This window comes from Drosophila navojoa, chromosome 4 (genome assembly GCF_054131105.1).
Source record: "Drosophila navojoa isolate 15081-1374.11 chromosome 4, UAZ_NAV_1.0, whole genome shotgun sequence".
Taxonomy (NCBI): domain Eukaryota; kingdom Metazoa; phylum Arthropoda; class Insecta; order Diptera; family Drosophilidae; genus Drosophila; species Drosophila navojoa.
The window spans coordinates 1621405-1641723 of NC_142892.1; the positions used below are offsets into that span (position 1 = coordinate 1621405).

Here is a 20319-nt window from a genome sequence, read left to right on the forward strand (position 1 = left end):
GCACATATCACAAAGCTGGACAGTTAACATATGTGAGGTTTCATGTCACACTAAACGTGGATCAGTAATATCCTGTATATTCGGATATAGCTAGGAGGCGCACACTGAAATGCAATCTCCATAAAAACTAATAAATAACTGTGTTATACACGCTTTTATCAGAAAATTCGAGCTTAGACATTGATCGCTCATACCCTGTAAATGTAAAGTGTGTGAAATTGGGCGTATACCCATAATAAACACAATAAAAAAACTACATTTGTCAAGCTGATCAACCAATACATGTAAATCATTTAACCTAACTAATATACTCATGGTTCTATATAGCTATCTTTTACAGGGTATCGAGGCAGTTGGTCAAGCATTGCCACACAGCAAACCAGCTTGTTTTCGCTTTCATTCATTCGCCGCGCACAGCTTCAGATGCAGAGCGATTCGGAACGGGTATTACGAGACGGGCACGACACGTCCGGTCAGGTTCAAGTTCAATGTGGATGCAGATGCTGCTGCAGCAGCTCGAGGAAGCGCCGTTGGCTCGTGCAGCGCGAATGCAGTTTGGCCCATGGCTCTGGCCAAAAACAAGTTTTACCCGAATTCAATGGATTTTTTTTTGTTGTTGGCCAAAACACCAAAAAACAAAAACAAAAGGAAAATTATCAAATCAGTGAAACATCCGCATTTTGGGTATTCTTTACATAATGGGTCTTACAAGCCCACTTGGCTCGAGGGCAGCCCCGATGGTTCCAGGGCGATGCGCCGCGAGCCGGGTGCTGCACTGGTGGGTGCTTTAATGGCAAACGCTTTGTCTTTTTTTGACTGGTTCCAGCTGCTGGCGACGTCTCCCCACCGCTGGCTGGCGCTGTCTCTGACTCTGTCTCTGACTCTGACTCTGCAGCAATAGCTAACAAAACCAGCCCACTTTCTTGCAGCTCGCTCAGTTGCCGAAAGAAAGTCCGACGAGTCGTGAACGGGTGCGCGCGCTAAAGCATTTACGCGAATCAAGCTCCAATAAAATATCAAATATATATATATACATAAACAACATCTGCAGACCATCCTAACTGTTTGCCTCCAATGAAAGTTGTTGTTGCTCGCCTCATCTCAAATGTGCAAACCAATGTGGCTTTATCTACTCTATCTGTGCCTCGTAAGTGCTCGAATCTCGAGAGAAGATGCAAAGAACTCTATGTGAACAATGAGATAATGAGAATCTGCCAAGGGTAATCGTATGACAAGTAACTTGAGTTAGGCTAATCAGTAAATCGAGGTTCTCATCGCAAGTTCGCTGAGGTGTTGAAAGAAGGGGAGATCTAATATAGATTAGGAAATATTGTATACGATTGGAACTTATGGAACACATAGAATTTTACAGCTTTTAAGAACCTCATCATTATGTTCTTTGTTTGTCTTGCCTTCCTTGCCATTCTAGACCTTTCCATTTAATAAAGTTTTAATAGAGCTGTACTCAAAATAAATGCAGACAAGTTTTTTGCTGTTTGTATTGCCCAAGGAGATGCAAGAAGTTTACATGAGAATTTGGTGAACTGTTAGAAAATATAGGAGTAAATCTTAAAGACTATCGAAGAAGCCTGTTAAAAGCTAGTTTCGCAAATATCTCCAAGTCTCAGTCTTAAATGAAAGCCTTTGGCGCATTGAAAGTTAGTCTTCCGATCTTCCGGCTAAGCAACTTTGAGCAAAGGATGTACTCGATCTCAGATACCAAGAGAAATTCAGGCAAAGCAAACGTCCCCCAACCACCACAACCCCCCAGTTCAAACTTTTCGAGTGCATTGCGCCTGTTAGGCTAATCCGTGTAGACTCCATTGTCTGTGTGTAAAACTGTGAGCAAAACAAAAAACAAAAGCATGACAAAACGGATTACGATGCCAACTGAACCTGAATTTGGTGACGGTGTTGAGGTTCAATGCTCAACGAAGCAAACGGTTGCTGTTGCTTGTTGCGTGCTGCAAGCGTTGTTGCATGCCACGCAGCCAGCCGGCAATCGATGGCAGCCAATTATGGTATGGATGGAGAGAGAGAGAGAGAGAGAGAGAGAGTAGGGTGCAGCCAGAGAAAGAGGCACGTGATTACGTTATGTGTTTTCGCGGAAGCTACCGAAGCACTCAGCAATAATGCGTCATGGAGCCTCATAGCGGGTTAAAAGTTAAAGGTTGACAAACATCTCTGCCAAGTTGTTGGCAAATAGAAAAATGGTTGGGAGAAAGTTAACATAAATCATTAAGCATTTACTTCTCTTGCAGCTGCTGCCGCTGCTGGCGCTGGGCGAGCACAGTCCAAGCAATGCCACAGCTCTGACTCAACTCGGAAACAACAACACCAGCACCAGTAGCGCCAACAGCACCGAGCTGGTACCAATTGCTGAGAAACTCATACGCTATCGACGACATCCACCGCACAGCAAACGCAACAAGCATCGAAGACGCACCAAGGGACCCAAGACTAAGTATGGACCGCCCAGCTATCCGGCGGAGCCTCCGATCAGCTACTACAAGCACACGCCCTCCTTTCCGACGCATCACGAGTTGCCTGGTTTCTCGTTGGATGATTTTCAGCAGTTGAAATTCGATGGGACCGACTTCCAGATACCCGCTTCCAGCTACGAAGCGCAGTCCATGGATCTGGATCTGTATAGCCATGGCGAGCCGGATCTGTATGGCGCCCACAAGTTTCCCAGTCTCGAGTACAGCGTAGCCGACAGCCATGAATCTGCTCCACCCTCGCTGAGCTCCTACGATCACAAGCCCCATCAGAAGTACGGCGTGCCGCCGCAACATCAGAGCTTTGATTCCCCCAACTCCTTTGTGTCACATCACTACGAACCGCCGCCTGCGCCGGCACATCCACCCTCAACTAAATACGGAGCACCCGCTGTGTCCAGCTACAGGCATTCAGCCTCCCTACCTGCTCCCGACTCCTACTCCATTTACGAGCACAAGATACCGAATTCCGGCTACCATCACAGCTTCGCAGAGCCCCCACCTAAGCCCCCAGCACATAGCACCAACTTTGAGATCTCCTACTCACCGCCCGCCTACGAAATATCCACCTCTTACCAGGGCAATGAACACAACTATGCAAAGCCATCGCCTGGTCATAGCTATGAAGCACCGCCATCGTCTCACGATAGTTATCAGCCTCCAGCTCCTGCTCCTGGTCATAGCTATGAAGCACCACCATCATCGCACGACAGCTATCAGCCTCCAGCTGCTTCACCTGGACATAGCTATCAACCACCAAGCTCTGCCCATGACAGTTATCAACCGCCAAGTCCGTCGCCAGATCATAGCTATCACCCACCTGCTTCCTCTCACGACAGCTATCAGCCACCTAGTCAGGGCTATCATCCTCCAACATCATCCCACGACAGCTATCTTCCACCAACGTCATCTCATGATAGCTATCTTCCACCCGCTCCGTCGCCTCCTAATCACAGCTATCAGCCAGGCTCCTCGCCTGCTCACGATTACCAACCACCACAAGACACTCACTATGCGGAGCCGCCACCACCATCATTAGATCATGCGCCCAGCTATTCCCAACCGGACACCGAGCAGCCCGTCCAGCACTATCCGCAGGAGAACTATGCACCACCGTCAGAGGAGCTGCCACTCACGCCCAATCACAAGTTCCCGAGCTTTGATTTTCCCAAATCCAGTTACGAAGTGCCCATCTACGATCCCATACCCTTTGAGGCATCAAACAAAGATGAGCAGGAATCCTATCCGCCCATACTCCCAGACAATACGCCCAACGAGCTGCCCTCGGAGGATACCCACACCGCAGGCAGCTCTCGTACGCCAACAAAGAGTCGCAAGCGCAAGCGTCGCCCTGCCTTGGCGTCGGTCTCTAAGAAACATACACTGGATGTGCCCGAGCTGCAGGAGGCGTACGATGCTGATGCCCAAATCCACGCGAGGGATACAGATTTAGATACAGCTGCTCATGGCTCTCGCCATGTGGAGCAGAAGCGAAAGTATGTCAGCTATGTAACGCCCTCGATAAGCCCAACCACAACGACATCGACCACCTCGGCACCCTGGAGTCCCATGCGCCTCCGTCCCACTTCCAGCAATGGCTTCATACCCACGGTGGTTACAAGCACTCCGCCAACGCGCAGCAGAGGTCGTGGCACTTCCCGCTTCCGCAGTCGTAATCCCAGCACCGAGGCCACCTCGACGGTGGTTACCATCGAGAAGTCTCGCTCGCAGAGCTACTACGATGGCACAATTGCGCCGCCCACCTATCAACAGTTCACGGTGGGGCGTGGTGCGAGACCAACGCGACCCACTCAGCTGCGTGGTGGTGGCACCACTCCGGCCTCTCCCGGCGGCACGGAGCGCAATGCGACGCCCAGGCGCACCACCAAAGGCATCTTCGATACGACGCTCTTCAAGACTCCCCAGAGCGATCGCGAAATGGAGAGGAAGCTCCTCGCGCTGCGTCAGAACTTGCCAAAAAATCACAAATTATATTAAAAAAGACTTCTTCTATGTGGGGACTACGAGATGGTACTATCATCGCAACGGAACACGTAAGACTACTTTGGAGCTTGGAGTTAGGTTAAGTATTAGTTTAAGACAAATTTAAATTAAATAAAAAGGAAAAAAGAAAAGAATCAAAGTGTTTTGAATAACATTGGAAGAACGTGGGGCAAAGCTTTATCACAAGTTCAACCCAGGTAAGGCTAGGTTTATTTGCCTATGACTAGATTTATAGGATATACCTTAGTCGAGTATACCCTTTGTCTAAGCTACTGCTACTTCATAAACATATTTAAAGTCAGCTACTTACCATACGTTCCATAAAGTTGCGCCACTTTTTGCTTGTGCTGTACATTTGAAAGTCATTGAAGAATACCGGACCGGAGGACGTGGATGGAAGATCAGGCAGAGTGCTGTCCAAATTGAAGGCAGAGCGGCATTTCTCCAGCAGCGCCTTCATGACAGGCATCAAGAACGAATACTCCTCCGGATTGCCAACTGGGAAGTGGAATAAAAGAGAGTGAGAGAGAGAGATGTACCATAGCTCTAAAACATGATCTCATCATGTAGTCACCTTCAATAGCATTATCGAGCGCTCGATTGATGCTGTAGAGCAGATAGGAAAGCTCGGCAGGATCCTCTGTGGAGCGACTTTGAAGTATGGCATGCAATTTGGCTGTGGCCATGGCTACAATACCCGGGTTCGGATGATGCGAGCATTTGAGCAACAGACCCAGATACAAGCGAATCATATCCGACCAATCATCCGAGGAGCCCTGCTGGAATATCATCAGGGCATCGAGGAGAGCGAGCACGCCATCCAACAGCTTGGTGGAGCACTTCTTGGACTCATCCTCATTGGAGCCAAGCACCACCAGCTCATAGACCATGCGCAGAATGTTTGAGGCGTTCTAGAAATACAAATTCAGAGATTAAGCGAGAAAAGCTTAAAGTCGCATTGAGGTAATCCACCTCCTGATTGATGTGTGTTTGACTGCCGTGCTCCGAGAGATCGAATAGCGAAGCTTGCACTGCCATTTCCAAGATGCGCAGACGCAGCGACAAGTGCGAGGTGATTAGCTCATTGTTCAATGCCAGCAAATTAATGCAGCCGAGCACCTGACCGCGCTCCTGCCAGCACTGCGGATGATCGTTGCCAATGCCGCGCCAGAAAACATTGAATAACGTGTTTGAAACCAAATAAACCAGCTGCTCCTCGCTGTCCACATCGCCCTCGGCCATAAAGTCAAAGCCAGAGGTGCTCTAGAATGAGAGAAATATTAGATAATAGCCGTGCCATGTTAAATATAGGAATGCCAACCTCCATGGAGTCGCTCTTTTTGGCTGGTCCATGTGGGGACTGTGTAGAGCTTTCGGAGCTCAAAGACTCCTCGCGCTGCAGCGAAACACTGGGCGTATTCTCGGTGGTTTCCGTGGAGCTGCCCAGCGTGAGCGACTCGAATGTGTCCTGAATGTCGTGCGTGGTCTGGCGTATAACCGAGAAGACGCTATTCACGTTCTCGACGACAGCGCCAGAGACAGATTCAGCGAGTTCTAGAAGAAAGTAGAGAAGGATTCAGTAAACTGCAATAGACGAGGGCTGCTGCTGCACTTACCCTTAATTTCGCTCTCTATCACAGTGGCTGCCTCGGAGACGCTCGCTTGAATCTCATTGAGTATCAGTCCACTGTCGCTCTGCTCGTCCTGTGAGTGTTGCTGCTGCTGCAGTTGGGCCAGTCCAATCTCCTGATCCGAGAACGTAATCAGATCAGCCTGCGCCAGAAAACTGGAGTTGTCCTCCAGCAACACATCCATATTGATGCCAAAGCTGCGACGACGCTCCTCAACCGGCGGAATGCTCGTGATGGGCTTTCGAATGAGCAGGCGAGCAATGGACTCTTGCCAGCCGGTTTGCTTGGCTATCGCCAACGTCGATTGTTGCTTGACAAACGTCGTTTGCAGCAGCCGCTTGGCTATTTCCAGCTTCACCTGCAGATCACAGCTGCTCACATGATAGACTACAAACATGAGCCCGCCATAGTCCGGCTGGGCGCCCAGCATTTCGTCCACAAGGTAAAACAATATCGTGGAGCTCAGCGACATGGGCGTTATGAACGAAAAGAAGCCGGGAAACATGCTCTGCTCGCTGCTCGAATCGTACAGGCGCAACACCTGCTTATACTTCTGATGCACACGCGACGTCGCCAGCAAGGCGCCAAGGAACTGCGAAAGGAAGAGGCATTAGAAGACAAATTCCATTTAAGACGGATGCACTTACTCGTATGGCCGCCTCTTGGACCTCGCTGCTGTAGCTCTTGTCCACGAAGAAATTATAGATGAGATTGGCGCTTTGGGGCTCGTGCAGCAGCAGCACCATCTGATCCTTGCAGTTCTTGCCGCGCACATACAACGTCAGCATCTCGAGCAGCTCGACCAGCACCAGCTCTTGCCGCACCGAGGCCAGGAAGGCAATTATAGCATTCACCTCCTTGATGTTCACATCCTTCTGCAAATAGAAGCGAACGATGCCGAAGAGCGTGGCCCGAATCGTGCGTGCATCGTCGGTGGAGATGTTATCCGGTGTGCTGTAATACTGACGCACTACGTCCAACATGAACTGAACGCCATACCGTCGTCGAAAGTATTTCCGGTCATTCTTGATCATCGCACTCAAGTATTGGGCGTGACCGAGTGTTATTTGGAACTGCAGACGCGACCAAATGGCAAAGTCGAAGACAATGTGCTCGTACAGCGCATCCAGTAGCTGGGCATTGCCGGCTGGCGTGGATTTGTGTGCCTGCAGAGATTCCATGAGCAGGTGCGTAGCCATTAAGGCGTTCACATCGAAGAACTGGGCAGGACAGCGCTGGAGCATGGTGCCAATGATGGCCAGGCAGTCGCTGCTCAGCAGCTGCTGCTGATTGTTCTCATGCTCGTGGGTGAGATAGCGCAGCAGGCAGAGCAGACTGGCCAAGGGATGTTGAATCATCTTCCATTCTGTGTACATATTGGACGACAGCATTTCCCAGTCCGTAAACTCCTCGGCTGTGGGCGTCCTAAGCGAAGGAGTTGTTGGTGTTGGAGCCGCTTCCTCACTTGTGCTTCCAATGGAAACGTCCGCCTCCTGTTCCTTAATCAAGCGATGCAGCATGGGCAATATGGCATTGATGCCTCCGATGCTGTTGATCGCATCCTGTATCTTGATCGTCTTGCAGTACTGCGCACTTATGCGGCCTGGATATTTGCCACCTGGTATCAAATCCTGGCATGTGCCATGCCAAACAGCGCCAGGCGCATAGCAGAACACGAAACGTGAATTCAGCTCCAACAGATCGTTGTCCTGCGAGAAGATCGAGCTGAAGTTTATGCCGGCATCGAATATGGTTTTCAGGCTCGTTGTGGGCTCTGCTAGCAGCACGCCACCCAGCTGGCCCTGCAGGCAAACCTGCTCCCCAAACACCGTATCCTGCATGCCAATGGGAAAGTTCTTCACATTGGGATCAAACGCAGTTTGGGTGCGCAACGGTAGAGTAAAGTAGTTGGAAACCTGCAAAGGCATTGATAGATTATAATATTAATTGTCAAGAGTTCAGAGCTAATTCAGTCCAGCTTACATTCGCTGACAACGTTCGCTCCAGCAGACTGGGCAGCATGCCTTTGTAGGCCGATCCACTCTCCTGGGAGGAGGAACGTGGCATTGATCCACTCTTGCCCGCCTCACTCTGCTTGGGTGGTGGAGCCAGCACGGCGCCCACACCGCACATGGTAAAGGGCTCATTCACAGCCTGCACTTTCAGCGTGGCGCTCAGCTTCTGCACAAAGTCTACATAGACATTGATCTGGCTGTAGGAGAAGGGACGCTTCGGCGGCGTTATGGCCACTGTTAGGTAATGCCATTGTCCATTCAGCAACGTTTTGGTGGCTGTTGCTGTGGTCAGGTATTCGCGACGCGTTAAGGCAGCCACCACCACGTTGCCGTTGGGCTGCACGAAGACCTCGAACCCACAGCCGCTGGCCGTGTGCAAGGTGAGCAGCATGCGCCGTGCATTCGACTCCGGCTGACTGAGTGGATTGAAACGCACGAGCAGGTGAAAAATGAAGCCATACGATCCAGAGAGTGTCCAGTTCTTGATGTCCGGCACTAAGATGCCATCCGCTGGCTGCTCAATGGCGAAATATTGTGCGCAGCAGTTGTTGCCGCGCAGGCTCTGCAGCGCAATCATGACGACGCTCTAGAAGGCATTTAAATAAGTTTTCTATTTTCTTTTATTTCGTTTATTGCTCACCTGTTGCAGCTGCTTGTACTGCGCAAACTTTGTGCCCTGTCGCAGCAGGGCAAATATGCACTTCAGCTCCACGGTCACAATACTCAGCTTGCTCAGCTCCTCGATCAGCTTGATTAGATTCTGGGCACAGTTCTCGGCGAGCAGTTCGCTGCGCAGCAAGCAAACGCAAGCAGCTTTGACCACGCGACTGCCACAGGCAACAGTTTTACTGGGGATTGCAGAGTTGGATAAAGTGGACATATGCGGAACTCTGTTTGGTTGTCACTCACGTGCCGTAGTTGTCCGTGCAGCCCTTGAGCAGCAGCATGCTGACATGCAGCTGCTCCTCCTCCTGAAGATCAGGCAGCCATTCCAGCAGCTGTAGCATGACCTCCGGCAACACCAGCAGATGCTGCTCCGCATTGTAGCCCAGATTAAAGCAAGCATCCAGGAGCGCAATAGAGGGTGCTTCAAATTCCCGCATGCTGCCAAAGAGGCGTTCAATGCGTCCAGCCAGACGCAGCTGCTCTGCACAACGTGGCGAGCTCTGTGTCAAGGCAGCCAACGCATCCATCGTGCTGCTCAAAGTGGGTGTATGGGATATGTGCCAAGGCTAAGGAAGAGGAAAAGCTAATAAATTGCTTGCCATTCAGTCAGAGCTAGAGACTCACCCGAATACTTTGTGGCAAACCAATTAACAGCTCCAGCAGATTTGTCTCGCCAATGGCCTCGCTGACATCGCCGCCACGTGCGTCCCTATTCAAAAAGAGCTGCACAGCAGCCACACTCGCGGAGAGTGCGGTCATATCGATAGCCACATCGCTGTCCGTGTCGCTGGTTATATCAAAGCTAGCAGCGCCGCTGTCAAAGTGTGTCGTCGCCAACAGCTGCTGCAGTGCATCACAATAGAGTTGGATCAGTGTAACTAGATCTATTTGGCGCTGCAAAAGAGATGAGAAGAGTTAGCTAGAGATATTATTGCTCTATACGTATGTATAGCAACAACTTACTTCTTCTGGACTAGATTTTTGAAGTACAATAACCATTAAAGCGTAACAATTGAGGGCCACATGGCGCAGGCTGCTCGCGCTCTCCCACTGCTGCAGGATGCGCATGATGATGGAAACAGTTGCTGGGCATATTGCTCGCATACCATTGCGCTGTAGTAAACGACAGATTATATATCCAAAATAACATATAGGGGATGAGAGACAGAGACAGAGAGAGAGGGGCAGGGTAGAGGGGGGATAGAGGATACAGATGATAAAAGCGTTTTTAACCACTCACCAAATTATTATCACAGTTTAGAAGCCGCCCATCACCTGATCGATGGGCGTTTGTAGTAATTAGAGCGTTAGTAGTATTTCTAGATGTTGAGTTCGAGTTTAGAGTTTTCTGCACGCACACACACAATGGTATAGAATATTTTTAAAGATTTTCTTATACAACAACAGTCAAAAATATGAAAAACGAAATGAAATTTTGAATAAAGCAGTGAATAGAAAAGAAAATATCTATAGACGAAGTGCTATAAATTAATATTAATTTAAATAGGCTCAATATCATTTACAGGAAATTTTTACAATTTACACATGAATATAGTAACAGATGAAACAGAAAGAAGAGAAAATATAGGTCATTAAGAGAAAGTAACAAAATAAATACATATATAATAACAGTTCGCTTATAGCATAATTAACAAGAAGACAATTTTGAATGAAAATTACGAAGCAGCGAAATGATATTTGAGTGGGCCAATGTGCAGACGGGCTACAATTTGTGTGCTCAATTAAAGACAATCATAAATAGATAACAAAATTAATTTAGATGGTTTATAGATTAATTCCGTGACAGAACTTCAGTTCTGTACGCTGTACCTGAGAGCCGCTGATAATGGCGCCCAGCACATGCAGCAGACTCTCGCCGATGTCGGCAAACTTCAGCAGCGATTCGTTCTGAAAGCAATCTGTAAGGCAAAACAAAAACAAAGTATACATAAATACCAATAACAACTGAGATAAACGGGGCACAATAACAGACCATAGATAAAGGGCACGATTTCTACGTGCACCGCATGCGGCTTGTAGGGCAATCGGCTATAATCTGCCAATTGGTTGCGCAGAAAACTGCGCCAAGTTAGATAAGGATCGTACATGACCTCCAGAAATGATGAAAAACTGCGGAACAGGTGACTCATTGCCAGCGAAGAGCGCGGCTGCTCCATTTGCTAAACAGGAAATACAGAAAGTAAACTGTTTTATCTTGCAACAGTTTCGGTTTGTTGTTCTCTTACCTGGGCAAACACCTTTGTAAGTATGGCGATTAGATTGGGCTTGTACTCGTACTTAATTATGGCCAATATATTGTCAAAATGCCGGCAAACAATAACCAGACAGTCAATCAGTATGGCCACCTGTTCGATGCCCTGCTCATCTAGATTATCTGTGTCGCACTTATCCCTCGCGACGATGATGAACTTGCCAATGGCGGGCAGCAGCTCGTCGGGCAGCCGACCAAGATGTGGTCCACTGTCTGGCTGCACTTCGTGCCATAGCGGACAGTGCTCAGACTGAAAGTCCAGTTGCAGTTGACTGCGCCAAATGTCTACAAACCGTGCCACAAACTCACGAAAATACGTTTCGTCATTCTGCAGAGAAATGTGACAAGAGTGTAAGCAAGGGCCAAGAGTTAAGTCTGACTGTGATTATATAATCATGCAAAATAAATATTGGTTTGTCTACGGCCATTAAGGCGCGGTCACTTTCTGCGGTGATTAATGCAATCAAATTCACAATAAGAAATATAAGCGAAAAAAAAAACACGTCACCTTCCCCGCCTGCAGCAACGGTAGTACAAAACAAAAGCCGCCTACTAATCCCAATCAGAATCCCTCCAATTGCTTACCTTGGTTGTGTATTGCACCCACAGGTTGTAAATATCTTTTTTGTTGTCCATTTTTGTGCGGTTCAGCTTTGAAAAACCATTTGTTACTATTTTCCAATCAGCGGCCTCAACAAAAAAAAATTGTTTACTAGGAGAAGAAGAAGAGCCAGGGGCCAGCGGCAGCAACAAGAAATAGTTGAAAACAAATTAGCCACTGCACTTGCTTAAATACAGCAGCAATTCCTTATTTTTTGTGCCAATAGTAAGGAGGGCGCACTTTGGCTTCAAACACTTTTATAAAATAACAAACATTTGTCAAATAGCAATTTTTTCCATTGCACGGCGAGTGCTGCAAGCCACAGCTGATAAGCAGCTGTTCTAGAGTTGCCAACTGTAGTGCGATTAATCGACTTATTATGGCGGCTATCGATATGCTTAACTTGAGTGCTGGAAAATGCCGCACTAACAGAGGTGAGCCATTTGAAAATATGTTGACGCCTGTTTGTATGCTAAGCAATATTTTACTATGACGCTAACACAAATTGGTATTGCGCCAATCACCATTATATACTCTTGCGAAGTGTTTCCTCCTAGAAAGTTTGATGCTTTTTGTTTTTAAGTGCTGCAACAGGAAACTTGTCTAAAAGTTTAAAAATGCATATGCTTGTAGGCTGCTAAATGCGTATTTATTTCGAGATTTTTGTTTTGCTTTTTGTTTTCAATTCTAGTAGCATTTGTTTGTTTTTATTTATTTTTTACATGATATTAGCTAGTAGTTGCGCTTTGTTTATCGTTTTACCACTTTTTGGTGTTCATGCAAATATCTGTTGACAAACTATGTGTGGTGGTGTGTGTGAGTGAGTGTGTAGTTTTGCTTATCTTTGATAGATTATCCGCAATAGGTGCAAGTACCGTTGCAAATGCATCTATTTTCCTAGGCAACGTGTTTTGAGAGTATTCGCAATTGGTTTTATTTTGTATTTTTATAAATATTACGATTAGTTTTTTTTTTTTTTTTTTTGGGTTTTTTTTTTCTTGCATTTTAGGTTTGGTTTGGTTTTTCATTGTTAATATAAAAAAGGAAACATTATATTTAGTTCTAAATTATTATGATTTTGTTGTTTAATGCATAAGTATATATATTTAAAAGTTGTAATTGAATAGCTTGAACCATTTGTCTTTATTTTTAATATCCTATAAATATCATTTTCCATATATATATCCATACATATATATATATGTATATATATATTCATATAATCTTAATAAAAATTAATATGTAGAAGAAAAATCTTATGCCTCTGTTTCCGTTAGTTAAAGCTGTGAGTTTTTATCCGCATTAAGATTAGAAGGATAACAATTATTATTATTATAGATATTTGTATCGTAAATTAAAATACAATTTTAAACATACTTAGGCTGTTTTTTTAAATATATTTATTTAGTTGTTATTTGAAAATAAAAAATGCTGCTTTAAATCTTTAATTTTAGCAGATGTCTAAAAAGAAAATAAAGAAAATGCAGCGCGACTTGTTTTAGTTTTAATTTTTTTTTTTTTTTTTTAGATTTTTATTTTGCTTTGCTTTTTGGTATCGATTGTTGCGAATAGAAAAATAATTCAAGTAAATATTTTTATTCTTTGTGTATATGTATTGTGTATAAGTATTATACTTTGCCTTTTCTTGCTTATTTTGTTTTAGGTATATAGGTATATATAGTACTTCATCTTAAATCTGTCTTCAAGTGGTTTTTGTTGTTATTGTATTTGTACCAATTAAAGTAACGCTGCTTACGTACAGCATTCCCCCACAAAACATCATACTGATTTTCCTCCATTAACAGTGCTTTCGATCAGCATCCTTCCAATCAACATTCCTTCCATTTCTCCTTTTTCTTTCTCTTCTTTTTCTTTTGTTAAGCTTCTGTGCTTCTGTATTTCTCTTTGTTGCATATTCATAATATTCATTATTCATTATTCATATAGTGAATGCTACGAATGTACCGTTAATTTTGAAATTGTTAAGTGTGAGTGTATGTATATATTTTTTGAAAGCTTATTTGAAAATATTATCGTTCGATCATCATAAAAGTATTATATAACTGCAGTTGCGTGAGTGTTCAGTGATTCATAAGGTAAATATATATATATATGTATATCTATATATACATATGTATATGTCTATATCATAGTTTTAAGTGTGTCTCTAACAGCTCTGAAGGTATTCAGGTTCGTTTCGCATTTACATGCATTGTTAATCGATTGTTTTGGGTAGAAATACTTTGGTTTTTGGTTTTTGCTTGCTGCATGGAACCGCTAGTCGAGCAGCGGTTCATTTTCCGAATCGGAATCTAACATTTTCCAGACCATGCGCCTGACGTTTCAGACTGCCGCTGTCGGCCCAGGGGGAGTTGAGATACTCGTCGTCATCGTCTTGCTCAAGTTTCTGAAATTAGACAAAATAGAAACAGTGAATTAAAAGCACTCTATGAATTATATATATACGGCTCATGAGCCGAACCAATTCATTTAGTATTAAGTACAGCGAACCAGTTTAAACACGAGCCTTTTAAGTGATCTGCAGAACCTGATCAATTAACCCTATCATTGAATCAATGAAAAGCTGAGCAAAACAAAATAGTTTCATGATTCAAAAAATGCATTAGCATAGCTTACCCTTGCACTGAGTTAGATGTGGAGAGGACGCCATTTTCTAGCGAATCTCTGGACAATTCATCGGCCATTTGCACCTTCAGTTGATGGCCGAACGAATTGATCTCCGAGTTGGGCGTCATTTGTGAGCCCGCCGGAGATTGCGCGATGTAGTGGCCGGATTGAGTGGTTATCGAGCCACCCTGTGATATGCACCTGGTCATGCCGGGCCCACCATTGGGCAGGACACCCTCCAGGCAGCTATCATTGGTCGTGGAGTCCATGTTAACAATCTGACTGCCAGCTGCATTGTCAGCCAAAACTGCTCCATCGCTATCATCAACAGCATCGATATCATCGATGTCCATGTCCTCGGCGTTCTTGTCGAGCGGCGCCGTCTCCTCATCCTCATTATAGATCTTAAAGTAGGCATAGGTCAGATAGATGACCGAAATGATGAACGATGGAATGGGTATGGCCATCGAGTAGACCAAGTTCAGCGTATTCTGCCAATAATCTAGATCGCTGATCACCAAACTGGGATCCACCTTTGAGTAGTAGCAGGGAAACTTAATTCCGATCCTCATATAGCGCTTTAGCCAAATCGTGCAGTTCAGCATGGGCGGATATCCACAGCCCTTGACATTGGGAAACAAGCGGGCGCCCACATAATAATAGGTTGAATTGAGGCCCATGAGCCCCTCGTTCAGCTCTGAGATCTCGTCAAAAGGGCGTCGCTCGCCAGTGATCATTGTGTTTACAGCTTCATCTGTATCCGATTCCGAATCCTCTATCAAATAGCCATTGGAGCCATCGGCATCACCAAACTTCATCTGTTCGAATTGATTCGTGGCCATGGATCCGGTGCTGTCCACATCCATGTCAATGCTATTCCCAACAAGACCATCGTACTCGTAGTCCCTCAAAGCACGTTCGTAGCGGTCCGTGCGCTTCACGGGCGGTAGAATACGTTCGGCTTCACGTAAATTGATGTGATATTCCGTGAAGTTGAACTCGTCCGTGAAATTGTAGAGATTGAGGCGATAATTGACGCGAATCTGTGTGCACGTGTAGATGTCCTTGGTGCAGCCCTCACGGCATGACGACCACGAGCAGTTCTTGGCCCCAAAGTAGATTTCCGTGTCGTAGGTCTCACACAGCGCCGGCACCTCTTCAAACTGCATGAAGATCGTCGTGAAGGCCGGCTCAATCACGAACGGAACCAGAAACAGAAACGCGAACAGGCTAAACGTGCCGAGGAGTATAAAAAATGCCGTCGTATAGAAGAGCAGCTTCTCCTTGGTGGTACGTTTCTCGTGCTCATCTCCCATACTGTGGCTGTCTCAAACGATTAATCCCTATCGATATCCGGTCTAGTTACACTCAAATGGCGCAAGGTCTGGCGGGCAGGCAGGCAGCAAAAAGTTATTGGAGCGCGAGAGAGGGGAGGGCAGGCAGGCAAAGTGTGTGATGTATAATTATATATATTTGCTTAATTACTTCTAATTATTTATATAGATTTATTTAAATTACTGAGTGCACGCGCAGTCAGCTTTAATCCAAGTGTTGCCTGGCGCTGCTTAGCTTAAGCTATTTATCGATTAGCGATAACTATGAGCTAAGATTTAAACAGTTACAACTACGGTGCAGTTATATCACAGGGCGAGTCGAGTACGTGTTACGTTTTTGCTTTTGCTTTTTCAGTTGCTGTCGTTGTTGCCTCTCCATTGCTTCCTCTTCAGCTCTCATCACAGCAGTAGCCGCTGCTGAGCAGGTGGAGCAGCAGCAGCATTTTGCCTGCAATATTTGTTGTTGTTGCTCTTGATATTGTTCTTGTTGTGGTTGTTATTGTTGTGCGCAATTAGTCTAAATACAATCCAGGGATGCGACACAGCACGCATGTTACCCGTCATTGGATACTCTGCAAATCCTGACCAGCGGCCCATACACACACACACTATTACACTGCCTTGGCTGTATATAGGTGTGCGTGTGCTGTCAACCTTTGCTAATTGCTTTATGCGTCCCAGCGGAGATGTTTCGTCAGCAGCATTCGACGTTGCAGTCGTTTTGCTGCTCTGCTTTGCTTTGACAGCAGCAGCTCCTCGCCTCTATCTTCTGCTCTACCCTCTCCTCTTTGGCTTTGCTTGATTATTTTATGACTGCGGCAAAAGGCTGCGCATATGTGTACGTGCGGGCGTCTGTGTGTGTGTATGTTCGTTTACGCGTGTATAAGTGTGTGTGTGTTTGCCTATGCCCAATTTTGAGTAACGGCTTCTCACTCTTCCCGCTGTTGTTGCTATTGTTGCTGTTGTCGACGCTGTTTAGCTTTTAGCTATTTAGTTCATTTGTTGTTGCTTTTGTTTTGTTGCTTTTCATTTGGAGCAAAATAAAATAATGCTGGACGGACAAATGTTGTTTTTTCTTCTGCAATTATTTCACTTATTTCCTCTTTCGCCTTTTTTCTTCATTTAATTCACTGCGCTCTTCGCTCTGTGCTTTGTCCTTTGCGCTTTCTTACACTATTCGTGCGGCCACGTGCAGCTGGAACACTGTGCGTAGCAAGCATTTGGTAAAGGGGGTTGAGTTAAAAATGCCGTTAGACGCGTTCATGCTTAATTTACACTTGTAAAAAAGCTTTAAAAATAGTTTGTTCGCTTTTTCTTGTTGGTTTTTTTTTATATTAAACGCGTTGGCATTTTCATTGGCTTGTTATTTTTATGTAACCACGATTGTGTGCATAACTATACAGATATATATGTATATACATATCTTTGTAAATATATATGTATGCATATATGTATGCGTGTGAATGTACATTTAAATGCTATTTGGGCTGTGCTTGTTATTCTTAGCGGTACTGTTGACTGAAGTCTGCAGGGGCACAGCACTGAGACGCTCGTGTGCCGTTGTATTACGAAACGGAAATATGCCGCCGAGCAGCAGCAGCTGCTGCTGCAGGCGAGGCCATAGTGTGGGCAAGAAGAGTGAGGAAGGTAAGGAAAGCAAGTGTTGCCAACAACTGGCGACAATGAGCTCACATGGGCGGCACTAATAACACTACTTCAATGGAGTTGCCTGTAGCTCTCCAGAAACGGTGTCGTCTGCATAGGTTGAGTGGGGTGTGCAAAAAACTACATATGTATATAAAAATTGGAGCCGCATGTAATTTTCAATTCATTTGGCACGCAGGCCAGAGAGTGAATGAGATAGAGATAGAGTAAGAGAAAGAGGGATACGGAGACGGAGAGAGGTGCCGACACCATGCCAAACAATATTATGCGGCATGGCAGTGACTCGTTGAGCGAGCGGGGCACATGGCGAGTGGGGGGCGCCTTGGCGACTCCTCGTGCTTTGCACGAAACGATTTTTCATTTGCGTTTTGTGATTCAATTCGAGCCCAGCCAAAAAAAAAAAAAAAACAGGTAAGCAGGCAAATGGGCAACCGATTAAAATGGTGGCCAAGAGAAAGTCGAGTGTGGTTTGGTTAATTCTGTTCTTTTATGACAAACATTGCCCAATGACATTGTTGTGGTTAACACATTAAGCCACGAGTGTCTCGCCTGGTCACTGTGACGTCGCACGCACACACACGGTGACACACAGCAGTGGAGTGTGCGTGTGTAGCTGTTTACTCAAGGTTCAGGTTACGGTTACGCATTTTCAATCAGCAGAAAACAAACGGAACCTGAGCTCATTTACAGTATTTCGAAACAATTTTTAATGACCTGATTGCGCGTACGGGTCAAAAGTTCAAAATATATAAAAAGAAAACAACGCACACGCACACTCACACACACACAAACACAAACACGAATACTCAAGCATATTCACTTTTTGTCATTTTCGCTAGAGCCTCGGACCGACCGACAAAGAGGCGACGGCAATAAATGGCGGAGACAACGAGACAAGCGACAACGACGACGGCTGAACTCTTCACCGAAAGGACTGCCACTGCTGGCGTCGCTGCAGCTGAACGCTGGCTGAGCTCCAGCACGAGCTGAGCTTTTGCGCTGCGCTACACTAGAACACGCACACACCCACAAACACACACACCGAGAAGGCGTGCGGCATGCGCGACAGCTGGCAAGCTTTGCAACCGCCGAGCCAAACAATTCGTAGAGGCTCAGCGAGAATCGTTGCCAGCCCAACATGAAAGCTCTCTCTCACATGCAAAGCTTGCAGCCGTAGCAGCAGCAACAGTGGCGGCCACCCCAATGGATGACGTAAAGACAGGAATAGTCAGGCGCGTGCGCACGCCCAGCGACAGCTGCTCTCTCGGTTGGAAGAAATGTCAGAATATTTTTGTGGCGTAAACAGCAGGGAAAAAATGTGAGCCGCGAGCCGTGCACGTCACACTGAAAGTATTCATCTGTTTGGAAAATCACTAAGGAAAATTGTCGAATCAAATCAAATTTGCTGCCTTACAATAAATAAGAAACAACAAAACTGCGTTCAAAGTTAACAAACTTATATTAAGCAATATTAAAATAATAAAAATTGTGCTGCATTTCCATTATGAAACTCCTTTACGTGTGCGTGTGTATGTGCTTGTGAGTGATACGTGTGCGTGTGTCGCATGTGCTCCTTTCAGTATATGCGCCAGCGTGTGTGTGTGTGTGTGTGTGAACGTAAATAAACCTCAATACATGGAACACCCACAACTTTGTACATGTGAGTAACGAATCATATTCTAAGAAAAGAAAACTTAAAGAACATAAAGAAATGAAAGTAGAAGAAAATGCAATTGACCTTCTTTTTGATATGCAAGAAGTGTTGCCTACTTAGCAGCGCATTCGACGTTTCACCCAAACAATAAGTAACATCGCCTCAATCAAACACTTGTGAAATTCCTCAATAACAGTTGCCATTGATTATTCAATGGAGAACAGTTGGAAAAGCGGAAGGAAAACTTATTATTGTGAATATTTTATAGCCAGCTAAGCTAGCAACTGGACTATTAGTTGCCACTTTAGCTGGTAAGTCAACAAACGAAGGCCCTTCTCGAAGGCAAGCGGAAGGGAAAAGGATATTATTCCCCATAGAGTATGTTAAATCAATTTTGTAAAAGCTTCATGCTCGACAAGTCGTTGGCCAAGTGTTAAATTAAAATTATAAATAGGCCATAAACTGTGAGTAAATTTAATCAACTTTCATGTGTTACAGTGTGCGTCATATAGAAGTTTTTTATAGAATAAATGAAGGGGGTTTTCCCTTTTATACATATATAAATAATGGTGTATATATAGATATTTATATTAAATATAGATATATATAATTTAGCGTCGTCTCTAAGTGCTTGTAGAATAAATAGTAAGTTATTTATAGCTCAACTTTTATATCCAAAGAAATGTCAATGAGCAAACAAATTCCGCTAAATCAAATTTAGCGCCCATTGTATGGCTACTTTGCGGCAAGTTGGCAGCGCTGCGTTTATTTATTTATTAGCAGTGTTGCTTTCGTTAAGGGAATATATCGATAGTTTTAACAACAATCGCAAGTCAGACAAAAAGAAATATTTAACAAAGCCAACAAGTGTAATTTGCCTGAAGTTGGTCGTCAGTTTGCACAAATTTAAGTGCCCAACAAATATTGAAGCATGGGCGCCGCCGTACTGCCTATACTATTCTTTACCTCTCTGTGGGCCGCCGTTGGCATTGGCGGCTCGATCATTACGCCCCATGGACCGCAAAGAAAGCTGATTCAATGTATCCTAATGCTAACCGCAGGCTGCTGTTGGCTCTTCTGGCTGTGCTGCTACATGGCACAAATGAATCCACTCATCGGACCGAGACTCAGTCGGCGTGCCATACAGATTATAGCAGACTCCTGGGACATGCCCATCAAGGAGGGCTAACGAAAGGAGGATCATGTGGAGCGGGAGTAGCATGAATAATCGTATTAAATCTCTAATCTTTTTATATATGTATACATTAATTATACTACATTTGTTAACTTTGTGCATTCCAGCGCAAATTGTAGAGTAAATATATAAATATATTTATACACAATGTAAACA

At 45.2% G+C, this 20319-nt stretch overlaps 4 protein-coding genes across 6 annotated transcripts in view; 2 read left to right on the top strand and 2 right to left on the bottom strand.

Moving 5' to 3' along the window:
- LOC108650958 (neurobeachin-like protein 1) overlaps positions 1 to 12045 on the bottom strand; it is a 33487-nt gene extending 21442 nt beyond the window's left edge. Inside the window, exons 1-17 of one of the 2 annotated variants that reach the window (XM_089259145.1) lie at positions 11672 to 12045; positions 11061 to 11414; positions 10808 to 10994; positions 10645 to 10733; positions 10055 to 10162; positions 9778 to 9927; positions 9439 to 9708; positions 9058 to 9380; positions 8789 to 8996; positions 8117 to 8734; positions 6781 to 8049; positions 6119 to 6725; positions 5824 to 6056; positions 5475 to 5765; positions 5077 to 5413; positions 4809 to 5000; positions 4504 to 4505 (exon numbers count right to left, since the gene is read on the bottom strand). In XM_089259145.1, the coding sequence (XP_089115271.1) occupies positions 4504 to 4505; positions 4809 to 5000; positions 5077 to 5413; positions 5475 to 5765; positions 5824 to 6056; positions 6119 to 6725; positions 6781 to 8049; positions 8117 to 8734; positions 8789 to 8996; positions 9058 to 9380; positions 9439 to 9708; positions 9778 to 9927; positions 10055 to 10162; positions 10645 to 10733; positions 10808 to 10994; positions 11061 to 11414; positions 11672 to 11722 (5289 nt within the window). In that variant the 5' untranslated portion in view covers positions 11723 to 12045. The remainder of the gene's footprint in view (positions 1 to 4503; positions 4506 to 4808; positions 5001 to 5076; positions 5414 to 5474; positions 5766 to 5823; positions 6057 to 6118; positions 6726 to 6780; positions 8050 to 8116; positions 8735 to 8788; positions 8997 to 9057; positions 9381 to 9438; positions 9709 to 9777; positions 9928 to 10054; positions 10163 to 10644; positions 10734 to 10807; positions 10995 to 11060; positions 11415 to 11671) is intronic. The other variant, XM_089259146.1, reaches the window with a different exon arrangement.
- Positions 752 to 4668, top strand: LOC108650371 (uncharacterized). Its single transcript, XM_089259218.1, has 2 exons — positions 752 to 778; positions 2244 to 4668. Exons 1-2 carry the CDS (start codon positions 752 to 754, stop codon positions 4494 to 4496), a joined length of 2280 nt encoding a protein of 759 aa, XP_089115344.1. The 3' UTR covers positions 4497 to 4668.
- Positions 12046 to 13327: 1282 nt separating the features above from the next.
- On the bottom strand, positions 13328 to 18281 carry tipE (temperature-induced paralytic E). Of its 2 annotated transcripts, none has more exons than XM_089259140.1 (3): positions 18135 to 18281; positions 14325 to 16852; positions 13328 to 14094 (listed from the first exon to the last, which is right to left on the bottom strand). In XM_089259140.1, the coding sequence occupies exons 2-3, from the start codon at positions 15629 to 15631 to the stop codon at positions 14031 to 14033; spliced, it is 1371 nt and encodes a 456-aa protein (XP_089115266.1). In that variant the 5' UTR covers positions 15632 to 16852; positions 18135 to 18281; the 3' UTR covers positions 13328 to 14030. The 2 variants fall into 2 exon arrangements, with proteins under 2 accessions (XP_089115266.1, XP_030241489.1); XM_030385629.2 differs by having other exon boundaries at positions 14325 to 17044.
- Positions 18282 to 19758: 1477 nt separating this feature from the next.
- On the top strand, positions 19759 to 20317 carry VhaM9.7-c (Vacuolar H[+] ATPase M9.7 subunit c). Its single transcript, XM_030385637.2, has one exon. It carries the CDS (start codon positions 19900 to 19902, stop codon positions 20155 to 20157), a length of 258 nt encoding a protein of 85 aa, XP_030241497.1. The 5' UTR covers positions 19759 to 19899; the 3' UTR covers positions 20158 to 20317.
- The last annotated feature ends 2 nt before the right edge of the window (positions 20318 to 20319 follow it).

Coding starts and splice junctions, on each gene's coding strand:
- VhaM9.7-c (XM_030385637.2), top strand. CDS start 19,900: ATGGGCGCCGCCGTACTGCCTATACTATTCTTTACCTCTCTGTGGGCC.
- LOC108650371 (XM_089259218.1), top strand. CDS start 752: ATGCGCCGCGAGCCGGGTGCTGCACTG. Junction 779..2,243: donor GCGAGCCGGGTGCTGCACTG/GTGGGTGCTTTA, acceptor TAAATCATTAAG/CATTTACTTCTCTTGCAGCT.
- tipE (XM_089259140.1), bottom strand. CDS start 15,631: ATGGGAGATGAGCACGAGAAACGTACCACCAAGGAGAAGCTGCTCTTC. Junction 14,095..14,324: donor ACATCTAACTCAGTGCAAGG/GTAAGCTATGCT, acceptor GTCTAATTTCAG/AAACTTGAGCAAGACGATGA.